The sequence below is a fragment of the Lagopus muta genome, chromosome 1 (assembly GCF_023343835.1).
Source record: "Lagopus muta isolate bLagMut1 chromosome 1, bLagMut1 primary, whole genome shotgun sequence".
Lineage (NCBI taxonomy): Eukaryota > Metazoa > Chordata > Aves > Galliformes > Phasianidae > Lagopus > Lagopus muta.
The window spans coordinates 142,214,695-142,228,502 of NC_064433.1; the positions used below are offsets into that span (position 1 = coordinate 142,214,695).

Sequence of the window (13,808 nt, forward strand, 5' to 3'; positions counted from 1 at the left end):
ATCATTTTGATGCCAGAAGTGCTTTATAAGAAGGCACAGTATGGGTTTGGGAACAAGGAGACCTCCTTTCACTAATGCCCATAAATTGCATGTTTTCACATGGTCTCCTGACAACTGTCAATAGGCACAAACTCAGTGTTGCTATGGTTACAAATTTCACTGTTCTTTCACTCATTGCAACTTTCCAATTGGACTGGCTTTCTCTCTAATACCAAATATAAAAATATAAATGTTTGCTATCTGCTATTTTAACCATTCTGCCATCTCTATTTTTGCATGTCTTCTTTGGCTGCATGCACTGAGCCATGAGTTCAAAATTGGGTAGTTCAGTGTAGGGCCCAAATAGAGAAAAATCAGATGGGGGGGTTCTGTGCAAATGTAGCAGTATAAGATGACTGCTTGGAAATTTAAACATCCACTGTATGGAAAACGAAGTATGTGTTTAGTGTCTGACTTCCACGCCCCAGTTTCTGGTGACACTACTCAGTGTCTCAAACATATCACAAGGCTGGGAACGCCACTATTCTCTTAAATGCAACAATAAAAATTGAAAAGAAATGAAATGCAGGCCCAGCTGATCTCAACAGCAACAATCCTGTGGTCATCAGCAAAACCAGGACTTGGCTTCTAGTCTTGAGAACAGAGGAAGCTCCGCTTGTGACCTTTTCAGCATAATCACCATCCCTTTAAAGAGCTGCACTATGTCTTAGTTTTCTGATGCAATTTCAATCTCAGTGCTGCTGACATTTTTACAGAGCTTCTCGTAGAGCTTCTCACAATGTGTCATGGAGCACTCATTACGGTGTCAGGAGAAAAAGGAAAGTTCAAGACAGGTAGAAAGCAATGCAAGTACTGCACAGCATTTGCCTAAATCTTGCTAACTTCATTCGCAGAAGAATCCCACTGATTGCAGGAAAGCTTGCATGAGTAAGTGAATTTCGGAGCTGCTTACTAAATTTCTCAGGGATTTGGCCAAAATTTTATATGGACAAGCAGCACTTTAAAAGGCAAGTGTGTTAAAACTGAAAGCAGTTCTTGGAGTGGCACCACCCTGTAATACATGGGCGGGCTATCAGAACCGGCACTTCTGTTTGTACATTCCACCATACATTTGCCAATCTTCTACTAAAAATAAAAAGGTAGTTTGACTTCCATCATCAAAACAGCTAATTATGTAATAGGGCATAAATACTCAAAGAAATTGACAGCCTTTTCTATAACGTAAATTAATTCAGAAAGTCACCATTTGCATAAATCTCTAAGCTTCATCTTAACAGATGTTGATTCTGTCAGCTAGGTAGCTGCATTTCAAATTCATTTTAATATAAACAGTGGGAAGTGCACCTTTCAGCTAAAAATAACTTGCTCCGAAGGAGATTGATGGATGCAAAACAAACTCACTGTGCACTGCTGTGTTCTTTTAAAACTAATATTCTGTTGTATGCTGGACTTAATGTAATAATAAAATATTTAAATGCTGTTGGAAGGCCATTTGAAATACCTGTATGCTTTGTGGACAGCTGATTTAGATAGCAGATTAGATTTCTATGCTGTTAAAAGTGTGTATTTTCTAAATTAATTCATTTTTTGTACTAATAAGGGGTCCACAACGCAGTTGTAGTTTATCTTTATATCTGAAGATTTACTTACTATACATATTTTTAATAAATATATTCTTATGTGATTCAGTATGAAGAATACTGCACTGGTTCAATTGGCCATTTACCCAGGTGTATTTACCCAGCCAGAAGTGTGTTGTATTACTTAATGTAATTAATCATCAAAGTTTTACTTCAGCAAAGAGAGTCCCACCCATTAGGTAAGGCCATTACTGCTTCCAGAGGTGCTATACAATTCCAGAGCTGCTCTGCAGTTGCCTACTTCAGCTTTATCTTCACCTGATAAGAGAAGGCTGAGAACTGGTACTGTGTACCAGTCATCACCTTAGAATCATAGAATGGGTTCTGTTGAAAAAGATTCAAAGATATTCTAGTTTCAACCCATCAGCACAGGTGACTGTGCTGTGTGATTTAGTTGCCAGCCACTAAATCAGTCACAAGATCTGGTTGCCCAGGACCTCATCCTAACTGGCCTTGGCAGCCTCCAGAGTTGGGGCTCCTACAGCTTCTCTGGGCAACCTTTGCCAATGCATCACTACCCTGTCAGTGAAAAATTTCCACCTGATATTTAATCTAAATCTCCCCTCTTATAGTTTAAAAGCATCCCCCTTTGTCCTATCACTATCTAACATGTAAAATGTTTATTTATCTCATGTTCATAAGCTCCCTTTAAGTAATTGAAGGATGCAATGAGGTCTCCCCTGAGACTTGTGAGGCATGATCTGCCTCTGATGAAGACATACTGGCTGTAACAGATCACATTCTCAGACCTTGAGTGCCTTAGCATGTCTTCCATAAGGATCTGATCTGTTCCTTGATCTTCTCAGGCACAGATGTGAGGCTTACCAGTCTACAATTTCCCAGGTTTTCCTTTCTCCCTTTCTTGAAAATAGGAGTTATATTTCTCTTTTTCCAGTCACCAGGACACTGACTGGCTGACTTTTGTTATTAAAACTGGCAGTGGATGGGACAGGATGAAGCTTGTCTTCTGTTTTACACTGCTTAGTGCTGGCGTTTTGATTTGTGGCAGTATGGGGTGTCAGAAGTTTCAGACATCTGGATTCTAGGACTCATCTGGATTCAGACATTCCTGTCACCAAAGACAATTGGTTGAAACATTTCCCTTATTCCTTCTGTTTTTGACATTCTTTCCAGGTCTGAAGGGATTTGGAAATGTTACATAAACCATTGCACAATGAATGCTGTTGACAAAATGCATAGAGGAAGAATCTGAATAACTGAAACAGAAGGAAGAACTGGGACCTTGTTTTATGTTGGTTATTATCATCAGTGGGATGCCTAGAGTGCTTCTGCTGTTAAAATAACATAAATATTTGGTCTCATTTCCTTTTACAATATATTAAATAAGCATATTTATAGAGAGGTAACACTGAAATGTATGCATAACCAAAAAAATTACAGTTCAGTGTTTTATTGTAAACAATAAGCTGTGATGATCAAGTTATTTTTCCCATTGTCTTATCCCAGGAGGAAACCAAAAAACTTTTCATATGGGCTAATGAAGCTTGAGCTACGTAAGTGCAATCAAAGGTTAGGTTATTTATTCCTGCTGTTATTCTGAAATAACCTTTCACCTGACTTCAAAACTTAAAATAAAAATATTTATTAAGACTAAAAAACAACAACAACAACAACATAAACAAAGCTAGTTTTCAGCTCTCTTAAGTCAATTTGAGTAATGTGTGAATAAAACTACATTGATACAACTTGTGAAATATTAATATGTATGTGTTTCTTTTCTTGCAGGCGTTCATGTCAATGTTTCAGATTCTCACACAGGAAGGATGGGTAGATGTCATGGATCAGACACTGAATGCTGTAGGACATATGTGGGCACCAGTAGTTGCAATTTATTTTATACTGTATCATCTTTTTGCTACCCTGGTAAGTTTTAGTTTCCAAATGCATTGTGTTTTTCTTTCTTTTTCTTCTTACTTACATAGCTCTTGTATTATTTATTTTTTTTTCTTCTACTTAGAACTGATTGTGATGCTCATGTTCAGCATAAGGGGCTTTGGGTTTATTTCTTTGATGTGGCAGAATTCACCCTTCAGCCATGTGGCGTAAGTGGGGAGCTTTTGTTATGGTGCGAGTTGTTCTTTCTAAGATCCAAATCACACTGGTAGGCTAATAGTATAATTGTTGACTGTCTTGTGCCTTCACAGTTCTGATGATTACAGACTGAAGCAAGTGTTTGTATTTCACATAGAAATGGTCCTCTCAATTACAACTGCATTCTCCTTGTAGTAATAATTAGAGTCAGAATTGTTAAGCCTTGGGATGCAAACTCTTAATAGTAAGAGAGTGCTTTTCTGTTGTCTGATGCAAAATCAATGCATCAAAAATATATAATAAAAGGATGAGAATTACTAAAGCAGTTCCTGGATGTGTATGGAAAATTAGACTATATCTAAAAAAGATGTTTTACCTGTATGGATTTCAAATGAGATGATGATACTTTTCTATAGAGAAAAAGTTAAAGAAAACAGCCTTTTGGAAATCCTGTATCAATAATGGTGTGGTAATGTATTTTGAATACAGAGAAAATACTACAATAAGGGGAGTAACCATTTGATCCATCCTTAATTCATTACTTAATAATACTACTTTTATTTTGTACTTTTGTATTTTGCATTCACTGCAGTTTTAGATACACACATCTTCATTTCTTCATTCAATTTATTATACTGTTACCTGCTTCTTAAGGTGATAATTATGTTTATACAATCTCCATCACTTTCCAACTGCTTTTTTTTTTTTTTTTACTTTATGATTTGTCTTGCTTCATTTATAATTGATTGGCTGATCAGTCTGTGATTGTGAGTGCAGCAGATTTCTTCACAATCACTGAAAGCCTGACCACTCATAAATTACAGTAAAGGGCATTTGATTCTCCTGGAGCTGCTTAAGCATATTAAAATATAAGGTGAGCAAAAGTACATTGCCATCAGTACATTGCCATCAGTAATATGGAACTTCTACTGTTAAGTCCTTGGGTCTGGAAAAGCAAGTTTAAGCTAGAGAGATCTTTAAAACTCCTTTGGAAGTGGGAATAAAAAGCAAAAGATAAGTGGATTATGGTCATGAATTGGTTACTGATTTGAGAATCTTATTGTGTTTTTTACCAACCTAAAATTGAATTGATTTTTTTTTCTCTTTGATGAACATTGAGCAAATCCATAAAGTAGTGCCAGCTGGCCTCAGTGGTAAAAAATCACAACTTAATTGAAAAGTAAGTTAGTTGTAAAATATTTTTGGTATTCTGCTTCATGCTTTCAGAAAGAATTATCTGGGACTCCTACGTCTGCTTATTGAAGCTACTTATTTTGCTGGTTTCTAAATTACCTGTCTGTGTACTGTCCTCAGTCCTTTTCCAGGGCATTTGCATTTTAATTATGTAGCCCTTACTTTGCTCCCTAAATCTATGCATTTCTTCTGATTCACTTATGCAAATTCTATATGGATGAAGGAGCTCTTCTAAGAGAGCTCTGAAAAACTAGCTGGCCTTATGAAGTTGTTAGCTTCAGTTCTAAGTTTTTCCTCAGACCTTGAAAGAAAAAGCTTCCAAGGACAGAATTGTCTGAAGACAAAAGAAGCTTAAAGAGAGAAAGAAACTTGTAATTGGTAAGGGAGCATGGAAACAGTTGGGCTGCTCCTGAAACCAGAAGACACTTAAGAATAAACAGCTGTAAGTGAAAAAAAAAAATCAAAACAACTGAAGTCAAACGGAGAAATGACTTTCAACAGCCAGAAAAAGGGGGAGGTTTAGAATTGAGAAGTGATAATTGCAGGCATTTGGCAAAGCAAACTGTAGAGTTTTGGAGTGAAATGAATAGGTTTCACATTAGAAAGGAAAGAAAAATTGAAGCTCAAAAAACAAAACTTCCTTTGGGAGTGAAGACTATTATTAATTGAGATGGCAATGGAGAAAGTTAAACAAATAATAAGTTTGCATTTAACTTTTCTTTTCTGGTACATGGTCGTTAATTCTTGTTGAAGAAAGTTGAAAAGGGAGTTAATGAAAGTCTTGATGCCTTTATATGATTCTGTGCATGAAGCAGCAAGGCTGAAAGTGGTAATGTATTTAATGAGCACTGTGTTTCTGTTTTGTATGGAGCAGTACCTCCTTAACTAGTATGTTCTGAGCTGCAGGTACTAGAGTGTCATAGGCTGTATAAAGTAGCTAAGGAAAGAAAAACACCATACTGTAAAGTCCTGACAAAATGATAGCAAAATCAACAACTAGGCAGCAAATTACTTTGTACCAGGGATTATGTATTTTCTAAGTATTTTGCCCTGTTTTGCATTTTGAACGCCATCTTAACTTTTACAGTTTGTAACAATCAGATAATAGGAAACAGTTTGAAGTGCTGTTTAGCTATGTGAAATATTTAATATGGTTTTTATGACAACCACATGAAATTCTAAGTATTGCTAAAGACAGTTCTCTATTAAAAGATAATTCCTTTTTCTGAAGACTGGCATTTTGTAAGTTTGTGAGAAGGATCCTTTTTTTCCAGTATTGTTGAAGGATTGTTGAAACTTTGATAGTGATGGGCAGACACAATGCTCTGCTCTGGTTGTCAGTTGGAAGTCCAAGACCACAGAAATATTTTAGGCCTGTAACTCCTGTAAAAGAGTTGAAATTCTTGCTGATATCTCTAGGAAATTGATGCTTGCCTATAGAATCTCAGTACAATAGTGAATATCTGCCTTAATCCACAGAGACTTAAACCTTGGCTATAGTTGTAAAGCTACATATATATGTATTTATCTAAGGGGAGATGATGAATGGTAGTATTCTTCTTCACCTACATCCTTTCTTTGCCTGTTCTGTCTCCTTCACAGTTATATTAAAAAAAAATTCACATTCTTCTAGTCCACATATCTACACAAGAAAATTATCATGTGATATACACATTTTCTTCTTCTGTGTTTCTTCCTCCCAAAGACATATCTACACAATGTTTAATGGAAAGTAAAAGAAAGTGCATGAGTTTGCTATGTTGTGGAAAAGCACTCAAATGGAGTTAGCTACTTTGCTTATATCTATTCTAAGCACTGAGCATTAAGCATAAAGTAAATTATTGTCAGTTTTTTTCTGATAATTTTAATTTAGTTGTATACAAAATGTATTTTGATTAGTATTATGTTAAACATATATAAAATCTTGGTTATAAAACCTAGAATTCCATTGTTTAATGTTCATATACTAATTGTATAGTAAGCCAGAAAAGAAGAAATAAAAATCTTCTTACAAAATAGCTAGCAGGCAAATATCAGCATGAAATATTAGTTCAACAGATGTGATAGGCAGTACATTTTACAATAGTACCCTCATTTTTCTGCTATACTTGATAGTACTTCTATTACTAGAAATGCAAGGCAATTAAAAAATAGTTTGCATTTATTTTGTAGATTCTACTCAGCTTGTTTGTTGCTGTTATTCTGGACAACTTGGAGCTTGATGAAGATCTGAAGAAACTTAAACAAGTAAGAACATGTTTTTGCTCTGCTTGAAGATATTTTCAATAAAACGTTCCTCTTCTGGTGCTCCTATGGTAAAAGATGTGAAACATTTTCACCGAGTGTGAAGGAAACAGAAAATGTTGGAAAGAGCAGCCCTATCCTATTAGATAGTTTAGTACCATGCAGTATAGGGTAAAAATTCAGTGATTATAAAAAAGATTTAGAAATTGTTCAAATATTCAATGAAAGTCAATTTAGATTGACATGTAATTAAAATTATGTAAAAATCACAGGAGGATAATATTTTTGCTTATAAACTACATACTGAAAGATAAAATATTGTGTGGCCTATTTCCATGTTCACAAAGGCTTTACCATGTGACTGTTGTACTTCGTTTGTACTGCAGCAAGAGAAAAATGTGAAAAGATAGTGTTCCTCCTTTGAACAAATTAGCTGTGAGTAGGATATGAAGCATCAGCACACCATGGACTCATTTCTTTAGAAGGTAAAATTTTGCTCTCGTAGGCTTTTGTAAATAAAACGAAGTAAAATTTTTGATTTGGAGCAAGGCTTACATGCTAATATGTGAGCAAACTGTAAAACCACTGCAGAGGAGAGCACTAGCAAGAGTCAACAGACAGAAAATGGGAAAAAGACTGAATGTGTCAGATGACTCCTAAAGGCTCTTGGCAAAGTCAGTGTGTTTACTTGAGTGTCCATATTTGGGGATTAGGATTACCTAGAAATCACTGTCTCAGGCTTCAATCCCAGAATGAAAACCATAAAACAAATATGACTAGAAAGGTCATGTCAGCCATTCTGACCTAGTGAACAAACCACCAAAAAAGAAGGTGTCTGTATGATTTATGTAAACTCACTGCAGTGAATTTACGTATGCAAAGAGGAGCCAAATCATCTGCATTTGCCTATTTGATGTATGGAACAGCAAATTGAGAATTTAATGTGTTGGAGCTGTTTTTGTAATATTTGAATTATAGCCTTCTTTCACCCAGCTTCTGTTTCTTCTGATTTATTATGTTATATTAGTTTTGTTCATTTTCTACAAACTTCTCATTTAAGAATTTTAAATGCTAACTTAGTGACAGTCTGTTTCATGTATGCTCACTGAATACATGGCTTGTTTCAAATTACTCTTCTTCCTAATATTCTATTATTCAGGGCACTAAAAGAAAAAATATTATATAGTCACTTTAAGGCCTTCTTTATAGCATTTGATCTAAAAATATTTCTTCCTGTTGTTTCTGCAGTATTAAATATCAGCATATATTGCAAATGAAGTGAATTAAAAGGGTGTGCAAAGAAATATAAATGTTAGATATCAGTTAATCAGCTCACATATGTGAAAAGAGACGTAGTACAGATGATTCTGGGATGGCCAGTCTAGAGTATGAAAATTGAGTAAAGCAAAAGAAGTTTACTTGTTTTTTCTCCTTATCAGTCTCAAGAAGTAAAATCATAGGAAGTGAAAATTACTCAGATATGATAAGCCATGTCATATCATACCAAAAATCTTCTGGTATATTTTTCATAGTCTGCATGAATTAGGAGCACGGATCAGTTTTCTGAAGTGAAGAGCTTGACATTTGAAATCCTGTGGTTTTTGTGTGAATCTTTAAAAATCTTCAGCTTTGTGTATTTAGATGCATGACTTTGTGTTTTAAATGCACCCCTCTGAAACTAGGGAACAAAAAACAAAAATGATGAGAGACCACCACTTGCTGTTCTCACCACTGTGACAGCCTAAAATCTTGTTAGCCTGGTAGGAACCCTGTCTCTGTAATAACCACAGAGTATAAGTAGAGCACACTCAATTAAAAGACTTTTTAAAAAGAAGTCCCCAAACTTCATACTTTTGAGACTGGCCACAGAGCAACTTTATGAGCTGGGCACTGAATCAGAGTAAAAAAGAACACCTATTGAGCAGACCAGGCATTACATTTACAGAATCTCAGGGCTTGGAAGGAACCACTGAAGATCATCCCGTCCAAACCTCCTTCTAAAGCAGGTTCCCTAGGAAAGTGCCTAGGTGGATTTTTAATATTTCCAGAGAAGGAGACTCCACAATCAATCTGGACAGCATGTTCCAGTGCTCTGTCACCCTCGCAGAAAAGAAGCTCTTCCTCTTGTTCAGATGGAACTTCCTGTGTTCCATTTTGTGCTCTGTAGTGGAAATGCTGTTATGGCCTGAAACAGTGATTGAGCACCTGATGTGAAGGCAGAGCCAACCCAGGGGAGCACAGGTGCATGCAATGCATCTGAGTGACTGGAAGGAATAGAGCCAGGATTCCAGACCTAATGTACGGGTTGGTAGTAGAGGTAAGGGTATCTCACTGGAGATTCCTTCCTAGCTGAGGCCTTCCAAAGGTAGGCAGTTTTTCTTCTTTTGTTTCTGTGTCCACAGATGCTCCGTTCAGGCTTGTTCTCATTTGCTGTAGCCTGGGACTGTGCTACTCTGCTACTATTGCTGTGTCTTCCATCACATTAGAGCACTACATGCTCATTGCCCCTTGTTCTATCACTGGGCACTGCAAAAAGTCCACATGACTCCCACAGTTTAAATATTTATAAGCATTGCTAAGATTCTCCTTCAGTCTTTTCCAGTCTGAACAGCCCTAGGCCTCTCAGCCTTTCCACTAAGGAAATGATCTTTGTGGCCCTCCACTGGACTCTCTCCAGAAGTTCCCTGTCTTTCTTGAACTGTAGAGATCAAAACTGTGCACAGTATTCCACATGTGACCTCACCAGGTCAGAGTGGAGGGGGAAGACCCCCTCCCTTGACCAGATGCTGGCCATGCTCTTTTTAATGCACCCCAAGATACCATTGGTGTTCTTGACCACAGGGCACATTGCTGACTCGTGGACAATCTCTTGTCCATCAGAACATATAGATCCTATTCTACATAGTTCATTTCTCTGCAGAGGTGGTCAGCTTCTAATCTGTGTGTATATCACTTCTCAGCATTTTCTCTTGTTGAACCTCATGAAGTTCCTATCTGCCCAGCTCTCCAGCCTGTATTGTAATCTGTTTCCATGACCAAGCCAGCATTTACAGAAGAACTACATGGCCATTGGACATACCAGTTTGTCTCTGGCATAATGGCATATGTATTATATATATGTTATATGAAGATGTCTAAGGTGGCCGACAATTGTTCACATGTATTTGTGGAAGTATTGTTTTAAATAGTATAGCCTCTCTTCAAAGACTATTGCTCAGTGCTACTGAATGTATTCTCTCCTGGTGTTTTAGCTAAATTCATATTATACAAAATATTGCATGATTTAAAAATGCTTTAAATAAAAAGAAATAAGAGATTGGTTCTTGGGGCTTAATCGCTGGAAGTGATTGCACAACTGATTAAGTGTCTAGAACAGCGAATGTTTCCCATGGGGTAAACCTGCGATGGTATCACAGGCTCAGTGCTGATAGTAGCTGTGCACTATTATACTGAAATATTGGTTGTCTTATCTCAGAAAATAAAGCAGAAGAAGTTTAATTCAATGATATTTTGAATTCTCTATTAAAAATGAACCATAAAGGGAAGGAAGACTGGGAGGTAATTGTTACATTTTAATCAAGACACTTTCTATAAAGAAAGAGATCTGTATCACTGCACAGGAATTTTTTTGACATCTATAATTCAAAGCTGAGTAGTGTTTGAAGGAATTAATCAAATCATTCAAGCTCTTAATGTAAAACTACATTGATTTGTTAAAGTCGGTAAAATTGTAGCACTTTCAAAAGAATTTTCATCCTCACGTTCACGCTTTTTTCACTGACTTTAATGACTGTAGAACTTGAGGCCCAAGGCATTTTTGCATAATGAAACGCTGAAGGATTTTCAAGGAAGATGGGAGAATATATATAGGCCAGAAATGGTATATAGCTGATAATCACTTTTGAGGTGTTTAGTTATTAATTATATCTTCATTCCTTAACATGATCTTGGTAACAAAAATGATATTATTTTCAGATTATTGAGCAAGGGCTAACTAGCTAATACTTGCAAATACTCCAAAATGCAAAGTGACATATAAACACTGTGCTATCTAGACCAAATATAAAACTTGTAAGAGGTTTATTTTAGTGATTTACTTAGCTTTACAGGCACACATAGGAGTGGAATCTGTTCTTCCAAGATGTCATTCAGATGGCTTAAGAGCAGAATTATTGTTTACTTCATTACAGCTCTGTGCTTTGTTCACATTATCTCACCATCCCTTGCCATGTGTCATCCTCTTGGCTATGTCTGCCATGATAAATCAAGTGAAAAGAGGTTGTACCATAGCTCATATTCAGCAGCTGTATGTATCTTAAACTTGATTGTTTATGTCTCTCCAGACAGACCCTACCACATGCACTAGCTTCCAAGTGTGAGATTGATTCTGCTTTTTTTCCAGTTCTGCCCTCTGCAGTGTTCAGCACATCAATTATGCAAAAGAAATCTATCAGCTAAAATCTTAGTTCACTCCTCTTTTGTTTCCATCTTCCATCCTCTCTTCTGAAATTGTTGGTAAAAATTTAAGAAGCTGGAAGGATTTCTTTGAAAGCATTTTGTTGGGCTTCTCTTTTTAGCAGTTCAACTACGTTGCGTGAGTTGATGTCATCTGACTACTTCAGAGAAATCTTAAATGATTGTGAAGCATGATTTTCCACCACAATAGCCCCATTAACTTGTCCTATTATATTTTCCACATACTTAGTAATTCTATAGTTCCTAAATTTCTGTCACTCTGCCTAGATAAGCAGTCTGACTCACTGTTTTTTAGTTTCCCATGCAGCCTCCCAAAATTCTTTTCTTAAAGTTAGTGTCATAAAGTGACTCTTCCCTTTATCTCACTATTGATTTTATTTATGTCATAGATTATTCATCACTGTTAGTATGTCACCATTGTTATATCCATGAGATCCCTTGGAAGTCTTGAGTGAGCATTATCAGGTCTTAAAGAGTAATAAGTTGGCCTTGTGTCAGTTATCTTTTGAAAGTGTTTCACCTGACATTGCTATTGGAAATTGATCTTCCATATGGGTTAGGGTCTTCTTTGACTTTTTCTGTGGTGGATACAGTTCATTTTGCTTTCTTCTTTTACCTTATTTTTCTAAAGTTCCTTGAATAATATTCTGATTCTCTTTTAAAGTCTTTGCAGATCTTACTGCTTTCTAAATGATTTATAAGTTTCCTTATTATATTTTATTTCTTTAGAAAATAGTCCTACAAAACCTTTCACAATCCATCATGTAAATGTTTTAAAAGAAGCCTGCAAAAGTTCACGTTCTTCTCTGTATTCTTAGTTTAGCATATAGCTTCCCTTTTTAAAACACATTCTCAAATATACCCAAAGTCCTTTTTTCCACTCCAACTGACAATGCTGACATTTTGAACTTCTTAGAATTTCCTCAGTAGGTCACTGATGTATTCAGTGCTTCTATAACAGAATATTTATACGCTTCCCCCTCCAAGATTCTGTCATTGTTCCTTTTAAATTCTTTTTAACAACCTTATGACTTCATTATTGTTTTCTTTAACTGAAATTCAATATAGTGGATTGTTTCTCTGAATTTAAAAGCATTTTTGATCATCGTTACATAATTGCTTTTTTGGTATTTATATGATGAACTAGACCTGGGTAACATGCTCTGGCACATTACTACCCTTTGAACAAAAAAATTCTCCCAAACATCTAATCTAAATCTCCCTTATTTAAGTTTAAAACCACTTCCCCCTTGTCCTGTCGCTATCTGCCCATGTAAAATGTTGATTCCCTCTTGTTAATAAGCTTCCTTTAAGTACCTGAACACTGCAGTGAGATCTCCCCAGACTCTTTTCTTCTCCAGGCTGAACAAGCCCAGCTCCCGTAGCCTTTTTTTGTAAGAGAAGTGGTCCACTGACAAGAAGTAAATAAATGTGGAGAGCAATTTTTAGAGAGCTATTCTTTGTTTGTAGGGTGCATACAAAAAAATTCGAAGCCAACTGTGAGATAATCCTTCAGCTGACCAAGTTAATGAACCATTGTTCATCAGCAGCACTGTTTGTAGCTGCTGATGTACTCATATAGGTGGCACTGCCGCCACACCATAAAGTGGATCCCATCTAATGGTACACAATTTTAGAAATATTTTCTTGTGGACTAAAAGATAAGAAACAAAACAGTGTTAAATGCTTGTTTTTTATGGTGGAGGAAAGGAAGCAGAGTTTCATGCTAATCTTGAGTAAGACTTTTGCTGTTCACTGTTTATAAGTTATCTAGAAAGTGGGGTGAATAGTGAAGTGATCAAGTTTTCTGCTGATGAAAAATAAGCGAAGGCATCCAAATTTAAAACTTACTATGGAAGTATTCTTATTTTGTCTGAAAAATAAAATTTCAGTTGAAATCTAGATAAATGCACATAGAGAAGAATACTAAAAAGATATCTAAAAATAGGCTTTGAATAAAATATCATCAGTTAAGATATTTTTTTTCATTCATTTTAGAGATTCTCTATCATGTCTCTTCATTGCTTACTGAAAAAGAAGGCAATCTGTTAAAAATAATTAGAGATGATTGTTAAACACAGGTGAAAATTTCCTGTTTTACCATATGTACCTATCATACGTCCGTGTGTTGAATACTGCATTCAAATGAATTATCTTTTTTTAAAAAGAGATGCACTGAACTGAGAAAAGGTACATAAAAGG

General features: G+C 36.0%; 1 protein-coding gene across 3 annotated transcripts in view; it reads left to right on the plus strand.

Moving 5' to 3' along the window:
* The window catches only part of NALCN (sodium leak channel, non-selective), a 212,504-nt gene that overhangs the window by 127,099 nt on the left and 71,597 nt on the right, over positions 1-13,808 (plus strand). For all 3 annotated transcript variants that reach the window (XM_048929331.1, XM_048929321.1, XM_048929339.1), the window contains exons 14-15: positions 3,387-3,524; positions 7,059-7,133. In XM_048929331.1, the coding sequence (XP_048785288.1) occupies positions 3,387-3,524; positions 7,059-7,133 (213 nt within the window). The remainder of the gene's footprint in view (positions 1-3,386; positions 3,525-7,058; positions 7,134-13,808) is intronic.